The 24,401-nt window shown below is 29.3% G+C and overlaps 1 protein-coding gene across 4 annotated transcripts in view; it reads left to right on the forward strand.

The window, feature by feature from the left end:
• The window catches only part of LOC126852253 (putative fatty acyl-CoA reductase CG5065), a 186,942-nt gene that overhangs the window by 162,169 nt on the left and 372 nt on the right, over nucleotides 1-24,401 (forward strand). The window contains exons 1-9 of one of the 4 annotated variants that reach the window (XM_050596854.1): nucleotides 16,422-16,457; nucleotides 18,192-18,221; nucleotides 18,313-18,555; nucleotides 20,977-21,140; nucleotides 21,683-21,818; nucleotides 23,139-23,338; nucleotides 23,502-23,754; nucleotides 23,847-24,037; nucleotides 24,116-24,373. In XM_050596854.1, the coding sequence (XP_050452811.1) occupies nucleotides 16,437-16,457; nucleotides 18,192-18,221; nucleotides 18,313-18,555; nucleotides 20,977-21,140; nucleotides 21,683-21,818; nucleotides 23,139-23,338; nucleotides 23,502-23,754; nucleotides 23,847-24,037; nucleotides 24,116-24,373 (1,496 nt within the window). In that variant the 5' untranslated portion in view covers nucleotides 16,422-16,436. Of the gene's footprint in view, nucleotides 1-16,156; nucleotides 16,321-16,421; nucleotides 16,458-18,191; nucleotides 18,236-18,312; nucleotides 18,556-20,976; nucleotides 21,141-21,682; nucleotides 21,819-23,138; nucleotides 23,339-23,501; nucleotides 23,755-23,846; nucleotides 24,038-24,115; nucleotides 24,374-24,401 lie in introns of those variants that run through there. The other 3 variants (XM_050596855.1, XM_050596856.1, XM_050596857.1) reach the window with 3 other exon arrangements.

Consider the following 24,401-nt stretch of genomic DNA (forward strand, 5'->3'; position numbering starts at 1 on the left):
CGTAAGCTGATCTATACATGTTTTGATTTCTTGGGAGCTTTGTCATTGTTTTAAATAGGTACATATTTTTCAATTAATAATCGTCATTAAAATTAATTGGTCATAAAACCGGCTGCACACGAGCATTGTGAAAAATACTTTAATTTTCGCGCGTTTAGCAATATCATCTAGGTAATAATGATGTGCAATAACACTACGTTCGAAAATTGCACATGTTGCTTCATTACAGATAGGTGCTTCTTAAACGCACATTAGATTAATGAATGTGTTTTTGCTCATGCAGCTGACTTAAGATTAATCAAAGCGAGCAACATAAAGAAGATTTAAACTCAATTAAGTGAGCGATAGTTGAGCTATAGATATTTTTTCTGAATCGAAACAAAATAAAATTAGAAAAATTACATCATTTGAATAGTGATTTCAGTTATTTCGACATAAAATATTGATTTTTTCGATTCATGAAACATATTTTATATGCCTTAAATATATAATTTTTGTACTAGATATTTTATATTTTCTTACTTCCTCGTATTATATGTATAGTAATAATAATAATAAAATATCGAAAACCTACTCCTCTCTTTTTTAGCTAATGTAAATTACATAAAATACAGAACTGGATTCGAGACAATCCTCTTTTAATTATAGTTTTCTTTCTCGCAATGCTTTACAATTTTTTCTTTTTTCTCTTCACAGTAACGTTGAAAAAGTTAAAAAAGTGAAATTATTTGATCAAGTTAAAAACAAATTGTAATTGATGTTATTTATAATTACATTTACAGCTGATAAATGAGAAGACTAAAGTTTTTTCGGTTTTCTTTAAAAAATCTCGCAATGATGTGATAATAATTTATTTTAAAAAAGTGAAATAAAATTAAATTATTAGTTAGTAATTATAGTCCTTTTTCACAATTCCCTTATTGTACATTATACCTTTATATTTTACAAATAACTGCATCGCATATTTTGTCAGTTTAATTGTTAAAAGAATTAGTAGCGAATAATTTTATTCGTTTTATGTAAAGAGAATACATGATATTGATTCGCCTTCGAGAAATAGAGGAAATCGCAATCCAGTCGAGTACTTCACGGTAAGCAGTTATTATAGAAATCGATTACTATGCGAATAATTTTATTTATCAAGCACGAATCTGATAGATTTTGCAATCAAGAGACAATGACAATCAAGAGACACGATAGTATCTCGCGCTAAGTACCGAGTTATAAGCACGACGACGTACCTTTACGACGTGTATTTACGAGAATCGGCCCTTTAGGAGTAATAAAAGTAATTGCGATTTTAGTTTTTCAATATAATCGCTGATGGGATCAAGTTCTTACTAAACTTAATCAAAAACCTAAATTTGAATTATATAAAGAAAATGTCTTTATTTTTCTCTACATACTTTGTAAACGGGTATATCATGATGTAAAGTTTCAATACGAAATTTTTCTCTTAACGTCCACATCAACACGCAAGTCCCCAAAGCGCATGCGCGAAAGGTGTACAGTTGGAGAATTCGACATAAGTGTGTTAGCGGCACTTCATTATGTTACTGCTTACTGCTTGCACATAAGATGCATAAAGCCGATCACACACACTTTCCGTAACCGTAATCGTAACCGTAACGTAAGGATTCGACCAATCGCATTACTTAATTGTCGCATTGTTATGGACAGCCGAATTAAGTAATGCGATTGGTCAAATTCTTACGTTACAGTTACGATAACGATTATGGAAAGTATGTGTGATCAGCTTAATAACGCCTTGACGCGTTAGCAAACATATATACAGGGTGTTCGGAAACTTTTGACACACTCAAAGTGTGAAAGTAGAGTGAGTCCCGATTACAGATCGGATACGACAATATTTCCCGATCGGACACAGTTCCAATCGGACACAGGCTCGATCGGACATAAGTCCAGTTGTTTTCCATGTGAGAAATAAATTGTTGTTGTTGAACGCAACTTTGGGAAATAAAAAAAGTTCATATAAGGCAGCACTTATCAATACATAGATTTAAGTTGAACATTGAGTTGATCAAATTATCAGATCTGAATAATGACTAAACCAACTAAATTCTTATTAGGCTTGATCAATAGCTTAGGTCTCAATTATGTAATAAATATGTCGTTATTATTTTTCTACGTATTATAAATGGAGATATTATCATGCAAAGTCTCAATGTACAAATTTCTATGTAAGTACCGTCATCGTTAACCGCTCGTTATAATACATGTATATTTATATATCTTATACGGTTCCACTATCCGACACAAGAGTGCGCTAACGACGCTTTACATTAGATTTAAGTTGAACATTAAGTTATATGCGTGAAAAGTTATAAACCCATGTAGAACCTCATTTCGCATTGAAAAGTATATGCGCAGAGGCAATATGTTCCGCCCCACCCCTATGGGGGGGGGGAGGCTACACTACCATTAAAATTAGACACATAGATTTGCCTTGAATGCCGCTTTGCATGGAAAATTGTAAACCCATGTAAAATCTCACTTCGCGTGGAAAATTGTAAAACCTATGTTAAAATCTCATTTCGCATTAAAGTGTTGTGTGGAGGCAGTGTGTTCCGCCCCTATCTGTAGAGCGACTCCACTATCAGAAAACTAGACACATAGATTTGAGATCAATCATCGATCTATGTCCGATAGAGTCTGTGTCCAATCGGGTCTGTGTCCTATCGGGAAATATTGTCGTGTCCGATCTATAATGTGCGCAAACGGGACAATCCCGTGAAGATAGATTGGGCTAAACTGAGTCGAAAAGTCCTGTATCATTTTGCAAAATTTGCAATAGTTATTACGTTATTAATTAAAATATGTAAGCTAATGAGCGCACTGGAAAGCGGTAGACCAGTATCGGCATATACGACGAATCAAGAGACACGTTAGTGTCTCGCGCCAAGCCATGTGCGCAGCGAGTCACTTTGAGTATCTATACGCTAATCGAACATTTGAGAGTATTTCAGATTCAGTATTCAGATCTGAATAATGACTAAACCGATTGAATTCTTATTAGGCTTGATCGATAGCTTGGGTCTCAATTATGTAATGAATATGTCGTTATTATTTTTCTACGTACTATAAATGAAGATATTATCATGCAAAGTTTCAATGTACAAATTTCTATGTAAGTACCGTCGTCGTTAACCGCTCGTTATAATACAAGTATATCTATATATCTTATACGCTTCCACTACCCGACACAAGAATACGCTAACGACGCTTTACATTAGCCGTTCTTCTTTTTCTTCTTTTCATTCTTTCCTGCTTTTTCTCTTTTTCTTGCTATCTCTTGATTTTTTTTTCTTCTTCATTCATTTTATTCTTTACTTTTTCAAACTATTCCATATTCCGCGTTGATAAAAAATAAAAAACTAGAAAAATTGTTACGTTGTATAGAAATAAAAAATATGTAATAATTATTATAAATCTTTATAATATTTATTAATTTTTTTTTATAATACATTTTTCTTTTTCACTTCTGTATGTTGAAAAGTATGTCTTTTTGATTACATTATTCTCTATCTTTTCATGCAGTTAGATAAATATATTTTTATACTTACAAATAATGAAAAACATTCCCGCTTTGCTTTATTGTTTGATATACAAAATATATCTATTTATATATTTTTTTACATCAAATTTATAGCTCTCTCTCTCTCTCTCTCTCTCTCTCTCTCTCTCTCTCTCTTCAATCCAATATCAGACACAAATCAAACTACCTATTGAATAATTTATACATTCTTTTTAACATCGAATTTATATAACTATATATTTATATAACTATACTTTTCCTTTCACGTCGAATAAAAGAACTAATATATGATTACAATATTATTTTATAATGTATCTGCAATCTCTTGCAGATAATTTATGGATGACATTATAATTACCTAAATATTTCTAACAAAAATTCCATTTCATTTAAAACAATTATGTATACGCGTATTTGTTCAACCTATTAATATTATATAAATTAAAATTAGTGTATATGAAATAATCGATATGATACCTTTAAAAATATCAATTTTGCACTAAATGTTAGTTACAAAAACAAAATAATTACAAATCCATATAGGCTATTGCCTGGAGGTTAAAAACGATGCTAATAATTCGAAATTAATCCTTTAACAGAATTTTATTGATTAATACGATCATTTGACATTAAAATAAGTTATAACCAAAAATGCTATTAAATAAAATGTCAACCTTCGGAGGTCTATTAACAAATTTATTAACAAAAAATGTCACTTTTCATTGTTTTTGAAATATCTCGAAAATGACGCAAAATACCGAAAAAATACAAGAGATCTTTTTTGTAGAAAAGAAAATTTGCCATCAAATAGCGGTATAAAAAAAGTATTTGCGATATCGGAAATGTAAAAAACAAAATAAAAGACGGAATGGAAAAATAGCAAAAATTTGGAAAAAAAAATTTTTTTCATATTTTTGCGTATAACTTTTCTTTATAAGTTTAAGCAATTTTTTCGTTTAGAGGTAAAAAAAGATAGACATCCTAACAAACAAAATGCGGGGTCAAAAAAATGTTTATCAACAGTGACTGAGATATTGTTCACACAAGTTGAATATTTTTAATAGATTTTTCAATGTTTTGCTTTTATTTTTATTTAATGTTATTTAAACTGTTTTTTACAATCATCTATAAAAACATGTATTTTACATAAAAAAATATATTTTAGAAATTAAATGAAGATTGAAATTAAAAATTTTTTTAAATTAATTTCTTAAAAAAAGTCTTCTTAAAAAAAAATAAAAAAAATAAAACGAAATAAAATAAAATAAAATAAAATAAAATAAATAAAAATAAAATAGCCGAAGTGTTTGGTTATGGCGTTTTTTTTTCTTAAAAACCGACACCTTGCGTGAACGATATCTCGGTCACTATAAGTCATAAAAATTTTTTTGACCTCGCATTTCGTTCGTTAGAATGTCTATATTTTTATCTCAGAACGAAAAAATTGCTTAAACTTTTTTTAGTGTCGAATGATCGTATGAATCAATAAAATTCTATTAAAGAATTAGTTCCTTTTAAAAACACATAAACAATAGCCTAATATCAAATTTTAAATTCTTTTAAATTCATACATAATAAAAATGCATTAAAAATTTATGTTATTGTCATCTGCAATCATATTAATTAATTTATTCAATGTAATAAAAATGTATACAGATTTTATGCGCAAAAATAAATGGAGTGTAAGTTCCGAAAAGTACTCAACCCAGATTTTTTTGTAACTCAGTATTCTTACGTATTCTGCGCTGATTACGAATATTATAGTGAAAATTGGCGACTATTTGATTTTCATGATGAAAACCGTAAAAACCCATAAAAATTATAGTTTTTTACGCTCATCTTAGTAAAAACGGAAAAACATGATAAGTGTTTTAGACAAAAGTTTTAGATCTCACAGAGATAAACATTTTAGGTTTTATACGTTTTCACCATACGAATAATAATTTTCGAGAAAATGGAGTATAAAGACAATAACAGCTATTAATCCAAAAATCCTAGGTAAATATGCATATTAGCGCGCGATCTCACCGATTTCAATGATATATCCTTGATATATGTTATCAAAGACATAATTCTGAGTAACTTTTTTTTCTAATTTCATTATCGCTTGTTGCTTATTAAAAAGTTATTAACAAAAAAAGTTTGAAATATATAAAAGTACATGCATGGTTAAGAAGCGCGCGCGCACACATACACACACACACACACGGGGGGGGAGGGGATGCAAGAAGAGGGCCTCCCCCACCCTCCCGGTAGGTATAGTGGACCTTGCTTTACACTTTACAAAGTACATGCTTCATTGTAAAGCAAAGTCCACTCTATAGGCGAGATAGGTGTGGAAGAGGAGCCGAAGGCCCTCCTTGCACCCCTGTCACCGTGAGAGTGCGTGCGCGCGTGCGTGCGTGCGTGTGTGGCGCGTGTGCGTATGTGCGTGTGCGTGCTTCCTATCCATGCATATACTTTGGTCAGAACTTTACCCAATAAATGTATAAATTATTTTATTTGAATATAATATTTTATATAAAAAAAGAAGCTAAAAATTTGATCTAAAAAAAAGAATGCACGAGTAGATACTTTGTATTTTTTAAACAAAAAAACAAAATTGTTTTTCATTATTTGTAACTATAATAGATGCATTTTATCTGACTATATAAACAGAAATTATAAGAAAAAAAACGTATTATTTAAAACATATTATTTAAAAACATATTAACCATACTATTAAAAAAAGAGATTAAAGAAAGCATATAATATAATATTATTACATTAAGTTAATAAATTTATATTGTTTATAAAACATGTAGAGTCAAAATAGAAACCCTTTTTTTGTTAAAACATTTTTTATAGTACAAACTCACGCTATTGAACAAACCTATCAAAAACTCAATTATTTTACATGTTATTAAAATAATATACATATAGTATAAAAAAAGAATGATATAACTATAAAAAACATTTTTTAAAAACAGGTAAAAAGACGCTAAGACATGTGTCAGATGTGAAAAGTTCTTATGTAGTAATGTTATCCAAACCAAAAAACTGTTGTATAAAATAGTTGCTTTAATTTTCTACCAAAAATAATGATATTGAAAAATTGCACGCCAATTAAAAAAATTTATGCTACAAAATTTATTACTTCTAACATATTAAAAAGATACTACACATAATTGCAATGTCTTTTAAAATAGTGAAACATATTTAAATATAAAAAATTTTTAATTAAAATACTTGCCTTATTGTTTTTAATTTTCCGTATGGTTTTCTTGATTTCTTCTTTATCAAGTGATGGTATTGTCTCTGCATCCCTTCTCAGTCTCTTACTTCCAATTGTGTTTCCTCACTTATTGTCATGTTATGCTCGTAGTTCTTTGGGTTAAGCAACTGTTTAAAATATTGTATCAAATACTTTCATCTATCGAGTATCTCGTTTCTGTCCGATAGTAACGACCCATCATTTTTTCTACACAATGTTATTCGGGAGATGTATCCTTTCCTGAAGAAGTTTACTTCTCTATACGCTTTTTTGCTGTTGTTTGCTTTGAAGTTTTGTTCCGCTGCCATCATTACCACATTTAGGTAGGTCCTCTTTTTTTCTTCACTGTTCTGGTTTCTTCCCTTCTTGCCGTCTCGTATTTTGCGCATTTGGGCCTCGTGGATCTTTCAAGATATATTCTTCGTTTTGTATTTCTTCCGTTTATCAGTTCTTCGCACTCCTGATCGAACATTTGTCTCTCTTTTTCTTCTCCTTATGTTTCAGTACTCTTTCTCCACTGCTCAACATTGCATCCCTAATTCCTTTCCAATCCTAATCTATTGTACTTCCGTCCAGGCCACTCTCAGCTCGCTCCCTCAGCTTTCCTGCCAGTTTCCGTTGGTATTGTTTTATCTCGGGTTCTTTCAGTTTTTCAATTTATAGCTTCTTTGGTCCATGTTTTTCTCGCTTCTCTTACTGATATACGACTTCTATACCTCATGCAGACTAGAAAGATTCGAATCACAGTTCGCTCCTCTGTAGGTCCTAACATTCATAACATTGATTGCATGTCTTTTGTTAACTAATATGTGATCAATTTGGTTTTGCGTGACGCCATCTGGTAATCCTAAATGTCCATTTATATATATATATATATATATATATATATATATATATATATATATATATATAGTCTTGTAAATGATGTTGAGCTAACCATCATATCTCTCGAGCTTGCAAAGTCTACGACACGCTGTCCATTATTATTGTTAGTTTCATGTAGATTCTGATTTCCTGCCACTTGCTTGTAGATTGGCTCTTTGCCGTTCTTGGCGTTAAGATCTCCCAGGACCAGCCTTACATTGTTAATACAGTGGACGTACTGTCGTACGCTCGTTCCAATTTTTGGTAGAATTCCTTCTTAGTGGTCTCCTCTTTGTCTTCCGTTTCCGCATGCGCGTTTATAAATGATAGGTTGAAGAATTTAGTTTTAAGCCTTAGGATACAGATTCTTCCATTTATTGGTGTCAAGTCTAATATATTCTCTTTATTCCGGTTATTAACTATGAAGGCCACTCTCAGCTCTCGTTTGCCACTTTCGCTACAGCTGCGCAATATCGTATGTATCTTCGTTTCTGTGATGCTCGTATCTAGCCATCCAGTTTCCTGTATTGCTAATACATCTATATGATATCTGTCTATTTCCCAACTCCTTTAAAGCTCCCGTTCTATGCAGGTTTCTCATATTCCATGTTCCAATAATCAATTCTTTTTTTTATTTATCCAATCTATTAGATCCGGCCTGGCTTCTGCAGGTTTAAATTTGTGGGTTTTTTTACAGAGTAGGGTAGTTGACTTTACGCCCAACTCTCCTCTTTTATCCGAACTTTGGAGTTACATTCATATATATATATATATATATATATATGCCATATAATATATAAAATATTTCGGCAACGAATTAACAATATTATTTGACAATTGTTCACAATTATTCGACTTGACAATCTTGTTATCCTTCACATGGCGATACTTACTAACTCGAGCAATAAAGAAGAAACTAATAGTTTATTGCTGAATTTTTTTCCTAAACGCGGCAAATATTGAAACAAAATTTGTTATGATTATTACAATAAACAATTAATTAATTTTAAACGATAAACTATAAAATTATATCGCGACAATAAATTTTTATTGAAAAGCGATTATCATTATTGCAAATAAAACCAAAGCAACAGGGATAAAAATAATAAATTATTGTTTCGTTACCTATCGATTTTTACGGATAATAATTATTTCTCTAACAATGTGTTTAGAGTCGAATACATTTTTTAAGATGCTTGAAATTTTTATTAAATGCAAATATAAATTAATTATTAATTAAACAATTGTTATATCACAAATTTTCATCATTTTAATCTTTTAATCTTGCGATTCATATTATTGTGAGTATAACTATACTATATATAGTATACTTATACTCGCAATAATATATGGTGCGTGCGTGCGTGCGTGCGTGCGTGCGTGGATATGGGTGTGTGCGTGGATGTATGTGTGTGTGTGTGTGTGTGTATGTGTGTGTGTGTGTGTGTGTGTGTGTGTGTGTGTGTGTGTGTGTGTGTGTGTGTGTGTGTGTGTGTGTGTGTGTGTGTGTGTGTGTGTGTGTGTGTGTACATATATACATATATACATATATATATATATATACGCTCGCAAACCGCTCTTCCTATTGCTTTTAAAATTAATATTTTCTTAAATATTGAGAAAATCACAAAACGGTACAGGACTTTTCTATTCAGAATTACACCCTCTACCTTCCCTTAAAGAGTGATCCATGAATTATCGGACACTCTGTATATATATATATATATATATATATATATATATATATATATATATATACAGGGTGTGTCAAAAGTCTGGATACACTCAAATATTGTAATCGTTACATTTTAGAAAAAAATATTTCAGACAAAAGTTGTAAGGCTTAAAAAGACGCATTTAATGACAGTATTAATTTGGCCATAGGTGGCATTGCCAAAGTCAGGTCAGGGTCAACTTAAAATTTTTAAATAAATCCTCCATTTTTTATTGCATAATCTTGCTATAGCTTGCTATAGCTTATCTCGAGAGCTTTTAAAAACACTATAATAAAGTATTTTTTCATTAAGAACTTTTTGAGTTATTTTGTATCTTAATTTGACATATTTTAGTATAAAATATAAAATATCTCGAAAATTATTTAGTGTTCGATAATTGTATCGTAATACTTTTATGTACAGAATAATAAGATTAATCAAATGATATAAAGAAAAAATAAATAATTGTTATAAAAAAATATATTGCGAATAATTGTATACTTTTTTTAAAAACAATTATTTTCTGTACACCATTTGATTCATTTTTTATATATTTATATATATATATATATTTATTTGTATATTATATATGTATATTGTATATTATATATATATATATATGTATATATATATATATATACATATTATATATATATATATATATATATATATATATATATATAAATCATTATATATATATATATATATAATGATTTTAGCCTTATATAAACGTTGTGTGATTCATATTCTTACTTTTTCTATCGTTCTCTTATAATAAAAGAGGTAATGATTGTAACGTATGATTGTAAATGCCATACAAAATACTTCGTAATCGTTGCATACGACTAATAAAATTAATCGTATCTAAAACAAGAAAAAAAAGTAAAGATCTGAAAAAACATCAAGTGACGCATGAAGAACAACGCGATAAATAATTTATAAATTATTTATGGATAAAAGTTTACATAACACACTCATTAACTTATTTCATCTTATGGATCAATAGCTAATAAATAGCTTAATCATGAATGCTTAATAATGATGAAAATCTTTTGAAAACTATTGACAATTTGAAGAACAAATAGAAAAGAATTGATATCAAAATAATTAATTTACAAAATTAATTATTTTTAAATATTACTTTATACAGAATAGAGTCATAAAAATATTAATTGATTTATTAGCTTATTTAGGATAATTATAGATAGAAATTAAGAGAGGTAATTATATTTACATTATTAGACACCTCACTGACTTTGCTTCACATTGGCAATTGCAACATAATTGCGGATTAAAAATGAATGCGTTGAATTGAACAATAATCGAGATTCTAAATAAAGAAAACTATGATACTTGGGTAATGCAAATGAAGGCATTATTGATAAAAAATGAATGGATGTATGCCAACGGCAAACATAAGAAGCCGATAGTTAAAGACTATAGCGAACAAGAACGCAGTGCAAACGTGAGTAAAAACGATAACAGTAAAAACGATAACAAAGCAAAATCAGATATTATTTTATTTATTAGCCCTTCGGAATTAAGTGAAAGAATATAATGTCTCGCGAAATATAACTAAAATTGGAAAACATATATCAATCTAAAAGGGACCGGAAATCAAGAAAGTGACGCTCCTCAAGCAATTTACTTTACAGCGTATCAAAAACGGCAGAGAGCAAGCATGTAAATAAATTTTTTGACACAGTTGACAATTTAAGTAAAATAGAAGTCAAAATAAATCCAGATCATGCTGCCTATCATATATGCCTACTATCAAATTTCGACAATTTTAGGTGTGTTATAGACCCGCGAGATGAATTATCAAACCCAGAAAGGCTACACATAAAAATCATAGAAGAAAGCGACGTTCGAAAGAATAATTCGCGAAATACAGTACAAAACGCCGTAGTCAAAAAGGACACATGCAAACGCTGAAATTCGAATAAAAATAGAAACAAAACATCATATCTATCATGGTACGCGACAATTAATTTATTGCTCTGTTTTACTCTTTCGTACAAATATTGCACATTCTCATAAACACAAAATTTCATAGACACTATTCTTTTATATTACTCTTTTAACTTTAATTTTAACAATTACATATTGTTATTTCGAACAGTCTAATCTATGGGATTGGTTTATTTTGTACATATAACTTGCAGAAAATTTATAACAATCTAATATTGTTACGAGTAGACAATTACAGACGCCATATTGGGATAGAAGTAGATAAACAAGACTGTAATTTTTAAACTTTTTTTGATTTCAGCATAAAATTGAATGTCCCATAGAACATTGATATATGTACTTTAATCGTGTAAAAGCATTTGTAATTCTGTATAGCCATTACGGAAACTAGTATAATTAAAAAATAAATGCGTTTGGTCGATAAAACAGATATTGCCACGATCCCCTTAAGAGTTTAGTAAAATTTAAATAAAGTTTTTTTTCAAAATTAACTAATTAATTATTTTTTAGTATTTATCATTTTTAAATTCTTCGATTTCTCTATCTATTTCGCTCTGTCCAATTATTTCATTAATGATATCACTTTTAATCTCATGTCCATTATTTTTATTCATTATTACATTTTCAATTTTATTCAATTTATTTATTTTTTCATCTATGATAATATTTTCTGCTTTAATCAGTCTATTCATTTTATCAATAACATTTAACATGTGAAACCAACCATTTATTTATATTGTCATTTATGAAATGACTCACATTAAAAATATAAATTCTTATTAACCATAAGAGGTGATTTTTAAATTTGACAACGATTATTAATAAATAAATGCTCTTACTCAATAAAAATCATCTCTGTACACACCCACACACACGCACACACACCCACTCACCCACATACACACACACACATACTCACGCTCACACAACATTCACGCTCATACTACGCTCACGCTCCCGCCAGAATCAAAAGATGATTTCTGAAAAATTGTGTGCGTGCGTGCGTGCGTGTGTGTGTACATGCGTGTGTGTGTGTGTGTATACACAGATTATTATAAAAAAGTATATACATTCTTTTTTTACTTAGTTTTTAATTAGTTTAGATTTACCATATAAATTAATATATAAATAAAAATATAAAATTTTTAATAGATATATAATATATTTTTATTGATGTTTATACATTCAAGTCTACAAATAATTGCAATATACTTCAAGTTTCTATATTTTTATAACGTTATATTAAAAAATGAGAGAATCATTAAAAGAGAATTGTATTTTATGTCAAATATGGGCACGATTACGATAACTACGCCCCCTGTTTGAAGAATCATTTTTGAAGACATTTTTGACGAAAACACAGGAAAAATGGTAAAAAAATTTTGACCAATAGTTTCTAAGATACGCGATTTTAAATTTTCACAGTTTTAATGCTTTTTCTTTTATAAAATAAGGAAAAATAAAGTTTGTTTACGTTGCATTTGTGTAAAACAGATGTGAAAAAAGTGTCTGTTTACATTTCCAATGACGAAACTCCTTGGGCTTTTTCACTTTCGACACAAATCGTCCAACTCAAATCTTTGTATCGATAAGTATTATTTATATAATTTTTATATAAAGTGGAAAGTTGTGAAATCGATGTGGAATTTCATTTCGCATTAAAAATGCGTGGAGGCAGTATGTTCAGCCCTATGGGGGCTCCTCTATCAAAAAATTGGACAGGCTTGTGTTGAACGTCGCTTTGCATGGAATGTTGTTAACCCATGTGAAACCTTATATCGCATTAAAAGTATATGCGTGGAGGCAGTATGTTCCGCTTCTCCTATGGAGGGGCTCCAGTATCAAAAATTAGACACATAAGTTTGCGTTCAACTTGTTTTGCGTGAAAAACCCAAGAAGTTTTATCACTGGAAATGTGAACAAATACTTTTTCCATGTTTATTTCATACAAATACAACATAAACAAACTTTATTTTTCCTTATTTTATAACAGAAAATGCATTGTAAAAATGCAAAAACTGTGAAACTTTAAAATCGCATATCTCGGAAACTATTGGTCAAAAATTTTTTTACTATTTTTCCGTGTTCTTCATCAAAAGTGCCTTCAGACCTTTCAAATAGGGGGCCGTAGTTATCGTAATCACTCTCAAATATGAACTAAAATATATTTTAATTACGTATTTTTAATAATGCATAAAGATTAATTAGAACATTAATATAAAAGTATATTAATAATATTATTTCTTTCTAAATAAAAATATGTGTCATTGATAATTACAACTGATACATTTGTTTTAGTCAATCCTTTAAATCGTATATTTTAATAAATTAATAAAATTAATAATTCTATTATTAAGATTTAAAATAATATGATTGTATAATTTTTTTGTAACGTAACTTATTTATGACTTGACGAATTGATATAGGTTGAATGATAATGATTGGCAGCTTCAATCATTAAATGATATCAAATGTCATTATTTATTTTTTTTATTCAAATAAATATCTAAATACTTATAGTTATTAAAAATTAATAAAATTATTTCATTTTAACCAATTATTTAATTAAAATATAATAATATAATTTAATAATAAAATTATAATATAATTATGTTAATAAAATAAACGAAACCAACGTTAAAACTGGGACATATTTTACTTTCAAGCTCTAATCTTTAATTAAAAAATAAACATAAAGATTTGTATTCATATTTATTATTATAAATTGTTTCACATCAGATTGTATCGCATCTTTGATAATAAAATTAAATTATTTAAATTATTTAAAACTTTGTTGAGTAAATGGTTTTTTTTAAAGGCGAACGAAAATTAAGATTTGAGATTCTTGAAAGTGAGATATTCACTAAAAACAAAAATGTAAGAATATAGGAAAATAGTCTCTCTACAATAACTTATATCAAATATATTCAGTTATTCAATTATTGTACAATTATAAATATATTCAATTATTGTACAATTATAATAATATGATTGAGTAAAATATAATATAAAAATGTAATATTTTTCTTTATATTATTTATATATAGAAATAGACACATTTTTAAAAACATTTTTTATCTTTTTAGATTAGAATTTTTAATGATATTGTTATGTGCAAAGCATGCAGAACAAATATAAACCAAGTCAACTAATAGTATTTACTCATTCTCATTGAATTGACACTTCAAAGAAAAAAATGTTAAGTTATGTCAGTATAGAAATCACAAGATATATTGATTTACCAAACATCTTACTCTCGCGATTTCCTTAATAGCATTGTGAAAAAACTTAAAGATAAAAACACAAAAATGAAATATATTTAAAAATTTACAATCGCAGAAAATATTGCGCAATAATAACAACAATGATACTCTCATCATTTATTGCAGATTATATGATTTAGGAAGATGGAAACTTGTAAATTTTAAAAATAAATCAATAACAACATCAAACTTTAAAAACATGCCTATTTAAATTATATAAGTGCATAAACTATAACTATAAACTATTATAACTATAAGCGGACAAAATTTTTTTTTATAAAACGCAGTGTTTAATTGTTGACAAATAAACATGTATGTCAGTTATGCAAATGTGTGTGTATCTTTCCTCTATAATTATTTTTTTTAATAATCTCTTGAGAGATAAATTTATCATATAAATCAAGAACAAATATGGCAGGCACACTTTTCATGCATATTTGCTTAAAGGAAAACGGTACGCGTCACAACATAAAGCATTTATTACTCTTGCGAGACTGCTCGTAAATGAACTTTTGTCATAGTTCATGTATGCTGTGTACCTTTTTAGATCTAAAAACCTAAAAGTTATTCATGAAGAGAAGAAAATATAAAAAAAAGATGCAAACAAAAAAGTCCAACGTGCATTTTTAAAATGATTCGATAACGTCTCACCTACATATAAACAAAGAGAAAAAGAGAAAAGAAAAAACAGAGGAAGAGAGAGAGAGAGAGAGAGAGAGAGAGAGAGAGAAAAGAGAGAGAGATTTTATTTTAATACAATTTCTTATAAAAGCTATTTCTTAATAAAAGCTTTTCATTCACAACTTTGTTTCTCGATGCTTTACAAAATCATGCAAACAAATTTCACTGGTTTCATCTCGTTATAGTATCTTAAGTATATAATATCACAATGTTAAATTATAATATAATTATTATTATTAAATTATAAGTATACAATGTATAAAGTATTGAATTATAATATATTGTTACTTTTTAATATTTTTTAACGACACAATTTTGTGATTCTTACAATAGTCCTTTATGGCATACAAAATCGCTTAAAATGAACATATAAATTAATGATTGTGGGGATTTCCAGAAAATTAATTTCAGGAAATGCCCACAATAATTAATTTATATGTTAACCAAAGATTTCTGTTTTTTTTTGCAAAATAATAAAAATACAGCGATTTATTTCTTATTTGATATTTATCATGTCATGAAGATGATACAAAATAAAATATACAGGAAGTTTAATAAAAAAATAAAAATAAAATCAAGCGAACTCGTCTAAAGAATGACGTAGGTGTAGCTGATAAAAACAGTTACATATATATTGTTCTGCAAAAAAAGCTACATATACATAAATATTCTAAAATTATTATTACCCATTTTGCGTAAACAATAATCAATTTGCCCCGCTTGGTAACGCTAATTGCAAGAAAAACATGAGAATCATAAACGATCGTGACGTCACGTTATGTAAGATTAGATCGTAAGTAAAACGCGCGCGCGCGATTCGCTACGGGAGAATGCGAAAACATCAAGTCGAATCGAGGCGTATTATGCATACTTTCTCAATCTACGACGCGCGACTGGTTCACCATCCGACCGAGTCTGGGTCCGAGACCGAGTATTACTGGCCCGAACAGACCCACGGGGCCAGTCTCACGTCGCATTCGTCCGACATCCGTGTCCGCCGATCGTTTCCTTCTCGCGGTAAGTGTAGCAGAAGTGTGATTGCGACAAGAACAATTGAGAAAAATCTCAGAGAACCTCGCTTCTCTCGATTTCGCGGGTGTGAATGTGTGTTCTTCGATCGTTAATGTGTTCACATGACTATAAAGCGAAAGCCTGTAAAATAAATTTTTATTTTTTAAGTCCGATTTTAATAGGGTATAATATAATTATGAATGCGCACGTGCACGATATATATATATATATATATATATATATATATATATATATATATATGCAACCGTGGTAGGCTTATTAATTGGCCCTTCCGGTTTTTAAAAAGCCTTTATTTATGCTTTTCGGATTTTTTATCTTGTGCGTTTGTGCAATTGTTTTTACTTTAATTTCTTATTTTTTTATACTTGCAAATTTTTTTATACTTGAAGTATTATATGCATAAAAGTGCGAATAAATACAAAGACGCAATAAGTTTTTTTAAAAAATTAAGCACATGAAATTCTCATTGATGAAAAGAAATAGAAATATTTAAATCAAATTTACCGGTAAGTCAAATTTTAGAATGCATGATGCAACGTTTGTATTGTAATTTATTCATTTGATTACATCTTAAAATGTGTCAAAGATTAATTGGCCTTTCTGTTTTTCAAGTTTTCAGAAGTTTTTATCTTGTGTAATTTTCTTTATCTTTATCTGATATTAAAAGCAGCTAAGCATTAATCAATTGATTTACCACGTAACAATATTACATGTTATTTTAATAAATTCTTATAATATGTATAAATCTTTTACTATATATATATATATATATATATATATATATATATATATATATATATATATATCTGAACTCAGATATTTTGCGAAAACTTAAGTTTTATTTCTGTAATAAAAATAATGGTTTCTCAAGAAACCAGATTATTATTTTATACTTTATATTAGATCAGATTATCATATTGTTTCAATTTATTACGATATTAATTTATTATTTTGGTAATTATTATTTTGTACAAATTATTAAAATATTTAACATATCTCTTTTATTCATTAAAAATATATTTTATATATATATATATATATATATATATTTATTTATTTATTTATTTATTTATTTATTTATTTATATGCAGCAGGGAATAATTTCTGTAGATCAAGAAATTTATTACGTTAATTTTTAACGAATGTAGCGCAAATTTGTATTAATTGTGTTGCTGCGAAAAGAGCAATAAACAATGAATAAAAATATTTAATACTTGAAATATCTAGTTCCCTACTAAAAGAGAGAGAAAGTTGTGCTTTTCTTCTTTTTAACGATGTTCACAAAATATCGAAATAAGATAATTCGATAGAGTACCTGAAGTAAATTTTTTCTCTCATATGCAAATATAAGAAAATTAAATTATTTAAAAACTTTATATAATTTTGTTTGCAATATAAACTCATAGGATATTAAATGTTCTTCTACGAATTAATAATTTTCTTATGTTTCTAAATTTGATTTTATTGTGAAAAGTGGCGTAGATTATTTTTCATAATGAGAAAGAGATACATAATTGCGACACCAATTGTGTGAACATTAAGTAAGCTTTCATATACAGGATGTACGTACATTATCATTCAATGCTAATCTCAAAAAGATCGCTTTTTCGTTTGAAGAGGTTACCATTGTTCTACTAGCGAATTATAAATATTCAATACAACCAAGTTGCAAAACTGCATGTAATGATCTAATTTCGATAACTAAAATGCATCTCTTTTGACTTGAGCGTTCCTTTGCTGCGCGACACTTAATTGTTCTGCTAAATAAAACAAACGCGCATTATTATTATAATGTATGTATAATTATGCATCGCGCGATATATGTACTTTATTAATGTTTTTCTCAACGTGAATAGTTATTTTCTGCTTCATCTAGCGACCTAGTCGTACGTATTATAACGTAAGGATGATGTGATGTGGATACATCCCTCTGCGTAACAAATTTTGCTGAAAAAAGTATTTACATTTCTTTTTTAGGAAATTACTCTCTTAATCACGATGGAGCCGGACAAATCCGACAGCGCCGACATACGGGACAGGATAGTCGAGACTTTCGTTGGTCGCAAGATACTATTGACAGGTGGCACGGGATTTTTAGGAAAAGTGATTCTCGAAAAATTTCTGCGATGCCTGCCCGAAATAGCGCAAATTTACATGTTTATCAGATTGAAGAAGGGCAAGGATCCTAAACAACGATTGCTCGAGATACTGAATTCTCCGGTAAGCTTTAGTCAGTCCGATAGCTTTAATTAGATGACAAGATAGTCATGTTGTCTCTTTGCACTTTCTAAAACACGCGAAACGCGCGATAAAAAAATTTCTACTAAATAATTGCATGGCAAAATGTGAGAAGCGTCGCGCGTGTGTGTATGTAGGGTATATCGTACACCGAAAAGATTTTTTTTTTTTTTGCGAAAACTCGGTGCATCCGCGAACTTCGATGGCTACATTGCAGCCATTAGACTACCATCACGGAAAAAGTATCCGCTTTGATGCCTCAATAAGAGCATTAAAAAGAGAAAGTGTGTGACTGTTACGACTCTGCTACTGTACGCGTTACAAGTTACATCATTGTTGCTTTACAACGGATGGATAATATGAGATGCGACGTGTTTGAAGGGTCTCCTCTTTTCTCTCGTGTGCGCGCGTGCGTTTTGGATATTTCACCGGCAGACAAATTTGCCGGTGAAAGCGCACTAACCGGATCGTCGCCGTCGATCACATTGAGATCCAAATCGCTCTACGTGACGAAAGAAACCAAGTCAAGGCCTCGTCGAAAATATAGCGAGAAGATGGTGATTATATTCGTGCATACCGTACTCTTACCGGTTTGGTGAAAGTATGTTGCGCATTTCGCGCGTGTTATATCATGCCTTTCGAATTTTAACGCAACACCGTAAACATGCTACGTCATACATAAACGTGTGCACATAAGTATCTAAATGGGCCTCATTAGAATTATGATTTTCTTTTATAGCTATCTTTCATCAGAGAGAGATTCAGTTCTATCAACGAATTCCATTCTTTCGATTCTCTTTTCATCGCTTTGGCTTCATCATATCATATAAATAGTATGATAAAAACCATGTTTTTTGTCATTGAAATTGAATCGAAAGCATTATATTTCATATCGCGTTTTTTATTTGACAAAATGTCAACTCAAATAGTGTAAAAAAGTTTCTTAAAAATTCTTTGATTTTCCAGATATTTTTGCTCCAAATTCCAAATAGAGGAAATAGTTCAATGATTTTTGATACAATTTTCTAATATAAATATTTTTTACCCCTATGATTCTTCAGTGGCCCGCGAAGTTGTAATTTTCACATTAGAACCTTATTAACTTCTTAATTTATCAATTTTTTTGCATGCATTTTCTAAAGTTTTTCATTCTTAGAAAAGAAAAACATGAAACAAGCTACAAGCTAGAATTGTACTGAAAAAAATTGAATAACTTCCGTAAAATAAATAAACATTTTTTCACTTGCATAATATTTTTCATTTATTTTGTCACTAAAATTATTATGAAAAATATGTATTGCATGTTCAATATTTTATTAAGACATTGAATATATGTATAAAGAGATAGATATATATTTATAATATATTTTAAACGCATAATTCACTTGTCTTGTCGACTGTTTGCAATAGGAGAGTAAAATTATCAGAGATAATTTTTTAAAAAGTTCCCCTGCTCTCGAAATTGAGAATACCCTGATTTTTCCAAGAACACATCTTGATAATGTTTAATTAATAACAAGATCGTTGTAACGATCTTACATAAAAAATATGAAATAATCACAATCTGTGAAATATTGTACAATAGCTTTCAAAGAGTATAAGAAACATTACATCTATTTGCTGTAATTATTAAAAATGATGATTTTAATCAGATTTAAAAAAATACTAACAAATATCTAGTAATATCTAAGTTAATATAATATATCAAATATACAGTTATATACACTATATATACAGGGTGTCCGGCGTCAATTGCATCACCCGTCGTGTGCAAGTAGAGCAGGCAAAACTGAGGAAAAAAGTCCTGTACCATTTTTTTTATAATGCTTAATAAAAGAGTTATTATTGAGTGAAGTCTGACTAATCATTGCCGATCTTTAGCTAGATGCACGGTCGGTGAATCGCGCGCATGATAGTGTGCGTGTGCGCTCAGTTACACAGCTATATATATATATATATATATATATATATATATATATATATATATTAATTTCTTTATTATTTGAAATTTCGAGAATCGCATTGAGAAAAAGAAATTGTACAACAGAAATTTAAATTGATATATTATGAATAATATCGAGAAACGATATTCTTTCATACAAACTCTGTTTTAGATTCTACGTTATCACTCAATAAAAAAGAAACGATTTTATTATATTGTCATAATTAATTCCAATGAAGATAAGGTCAAAGATTAACTTATTTGCATCGATGAGTAAGCATAATATAACAGCGATATTTATTCTCTATTAGTTAGTCATAGTTTCTTCGAAACCGAACGCACGCAATTATACTTTTTTTTTGTTTTTTTTTTTTTATTTGATGTTACAACACGACATATTCTCATACAATCAATAAATATACGATCAATAAATATTAAATGATTTTAAATATCAATTATAGCTTTTCGAAAAAGTCAAGGCAGAAAGGGGATTGCCAGCGATCGAAAAAGTAATAACGGTCGTCAGCGGAGACGTGTCACAGCTAGGACTTGGATTATCTCCGGAGGATAGAAAAATGCTCTGCGAAAATGTTGAAATCGTGTATCACGGAGCAGCTACCGTCAGGTAACGAAGATAAGAAAAAGATGTATCACTTTTCGCTGAAATACAATATTTAATAATTTATCAATATAATAATATTATTGATAATAATATTCATAATAATAATATTGATAAATAATAATAATAATAATATAATAATAATAATAATATTGATAAGCATTATTATAATATTATTATTAATATATCTTATAATATATCTTAATATTTAATTAATATTTATCAATATATTTATTAACATTTATCAATATATTTTCGACAAGATATGAAGATGCGAATTTTCCGAAGTTTCGTTCCTCTAATTCTCAATTTTAGAAATAATCAAATTATTCTTTCTCAAATTATTTTTTCTCTAATCAAATTGTTCGTTTTCTCGCATTATTTAATATCAATGTCCATTCAATAGTTTCACAAATCATTGACAATTTATATGAATCATTATTTATAAATATCTCTCACAATTTTATTATTTAATCTGCAAACATATGGGTTTCTCTTCTGGCTGTATGCGCGAAGATTTTTCATATTCAAATTTTTCTGTTTTGCAGATTCGACGAATTATTGAAGACAGCCGTACTGCTAAATACACGTGGCACAAAGCAGATGATAGAACTGGCTAAAGAAATGAAGAATTTACTTCTATTCGTTCATATCAGTACGGCCTATTGCCATCTCGAAGAAAAAGTATGAATCTAATTTCTCTTTCTTTCATTCTTTCCCTTTCTCTCTCTGCACAATATATATATATATATATATATATATATATATATATATATATATGTCCCAGGAAGAAAAGTCAATTCTGGAATAGTATCGGTCATTTTAAGCAAAAATGTTCATATGAACGAGTCTATTCCAAATGATTTCCGAGATAGCCCAATTTGGCGCAATATTGTCACTGTATCTGAAGCGTCAGTTGATTGTTGTGACTATTGATAATGACATTGTAGAAGTTGTTAAACATGTTGTTAAAAATGCCGCACATCTTTATAAATGTCGAATATGCAGATACGCTGTATGTTATAGTTTCTGCGATGATAATGTCATTGCTGCTGTTGAAGAATATTGTCGACACTTTCCTACGCGCAGAAGTCCGGATTATAGAGTGTTTTCCAAGGTTTACATTGCGTGAAAGTAGTTTACTGATAAGAAAGAGATATTACGTATTGTTTCTAATTTATTGTCGACATTTTTTTACTTATTATTTATTTTTTATTTATTTTTAATATATAGATATTTTTAATATCTTTTTCTTATCAGTAATTTTGCAACTATACATTCAGCTCTATCTTGGAAATCATTTGAAAGAACATCGTTTATGTGAACATTTTTGCTTAAAATGACCAATATCATCACATCTAGAATATTGATATATTCTCTTGGGACAGTATATATATATAAGATGTTCTAAAAGATGACAAAAAAAATAAGTTAAAAACAGAATAAAATTTTGTCACACGAATTTTTTACAAGAAACTTCACTTTCCCAAAAAAAAATAATTTTGAATATTCATCAGGCATATTAATATACTTAATTGTCTCTCCACACATTTATATAATATTTATATATTTTTTAAGTAAATTTTTTTTTTATCAATTTTACTAACTTATCCTTATCGATATGAACTCTTAGTTTCTATCATTACAAGCAATTACAGCAATCGAGAGTACGTGAGCATGATTCTTGTATGTGACAATAACATTTCTGCTGCTAATTATTACTAGGATCGGTATTTTAATCATCAATATCCCGACTTACTCAAAGAGTAGAACATAATTTTTTTTTAATTGCTTGTCGATATGGTAATCCGATTTTGCTAAATAAGCATGATTCGCAAATAATTTTTTTAAGCTCGTGTGAAAAAACTTTATTGTGTTTTCGACTTCTTTTTTTCATATATAGAATCACTTTTTTTTCCGATTCAATCAGTTACGAAATATTTTGTGTGCACGCATACAAAAACTATTCAAAAAATAATAAATTAAAACAACCAATCTCGGTAGGTTTTGTATGAGAAAACGTATCCTCCGCCAGCGGATCCTCATAAAGTAATTAAATGCGTTGAATGGATGGATGATGAAGTAGTCGAGGCTATGACAGACAAGATTTTGGGAAAGCTACCTAATACATATGCATTCACAAAAGCCTTATCAGAAGGTCTTATCGAAGAATCTATGCCGCATATCCCATCAATAATTTTAAGGTACCTATCGACCAAAATCTTAAGATTTAGAAATTTGTGTAGATATATTAGAACGAGCATACGCACAAATACACACGCACACGCGCACGTGCACGCGCGCACACACACACACACACACACGTATTAAATAATTTGAATTTATTGATAATTTGTCGACCGTCAGGCCAAGCGTAATTATTCCTATTTGGAAGGAACCGCTTCCTGGTTGGACGGACAATATCAATGGACCGACTGGTCTCTTAATCGGTGCTGGGAAGGGAGTAATCAGAACGATGTACTGCAATGAAAATGGTTATGCTGATTATCTTCCCGCCGATATCGCCGTCAATGCTATTCTTCTTTGCACATGCAATTTTATTTATTTCAAATTTCATGAGCAACGGGTTTATAATCTTACAAGTAGTAGCGAGTTCAAGGTATATAGATTGTTGTCTGACGCTTTATGATGCTATATGCTCTGATGATATGAAAATGAGATCTTTGATTTTTCTTGTTTTTTGATCTACAGGTTCCCTGGACGGAAATAATAGAACGCGGGCGAAAAATAACGCAACGAGTACCTCTAAACGGAATCTTGTGGTATCCAGGTGGTAGTATGAAGAAATCACGACTTTTGCATAATATTTGTGTCGTACTTTTTCACATGATTCCGGCCTATTTTATTGATGCACTCCTCTTTCTGGCAGGCCATAAACCAATGTGAGTCATCTGACACATGTGTCACATCAATATACAAAAAGTGCTTATAATACGCTTGTCCATTTTGTTTATATGCAGTATGTGCCGTATCCATCGCCGTATAAACAAAGGTTTCGAAGTTTTCGAATATTATGCCAATAGACAGTGGGACTTCGATAATTCAAGTGTTCTCGATGCGAGGAAAAAAATGAATAGCTTAGAATATAAAAAATATCAACTGCATGGCGATGACATGGACAAAGACGAGTACTTCGAAGCTTGTATTCGAGCTGCAAGAGTTTACATATTGAATGAAACTCCAGACACTCTACCGGCTGCTCGTCGACATTTGAGAGTGTAAGTTTGAAATCGTGGAAAAATTTTT

Source organism: Cataglyphis hispanica, chromosome 10, assembly GCF_021464435.1.
Source record: "Cataglyphis hispanica isolate Lineage 1 chromosome 10, ULB_Chis1_1.0, whole genome shotgun sequence".
Lineage (NCBI taxonomy): Eukaryota > Metazoa > Arthropoda > Insecta > Hymenoptera > Formicidae > Cataglyphis > Cataglyphis hispanica.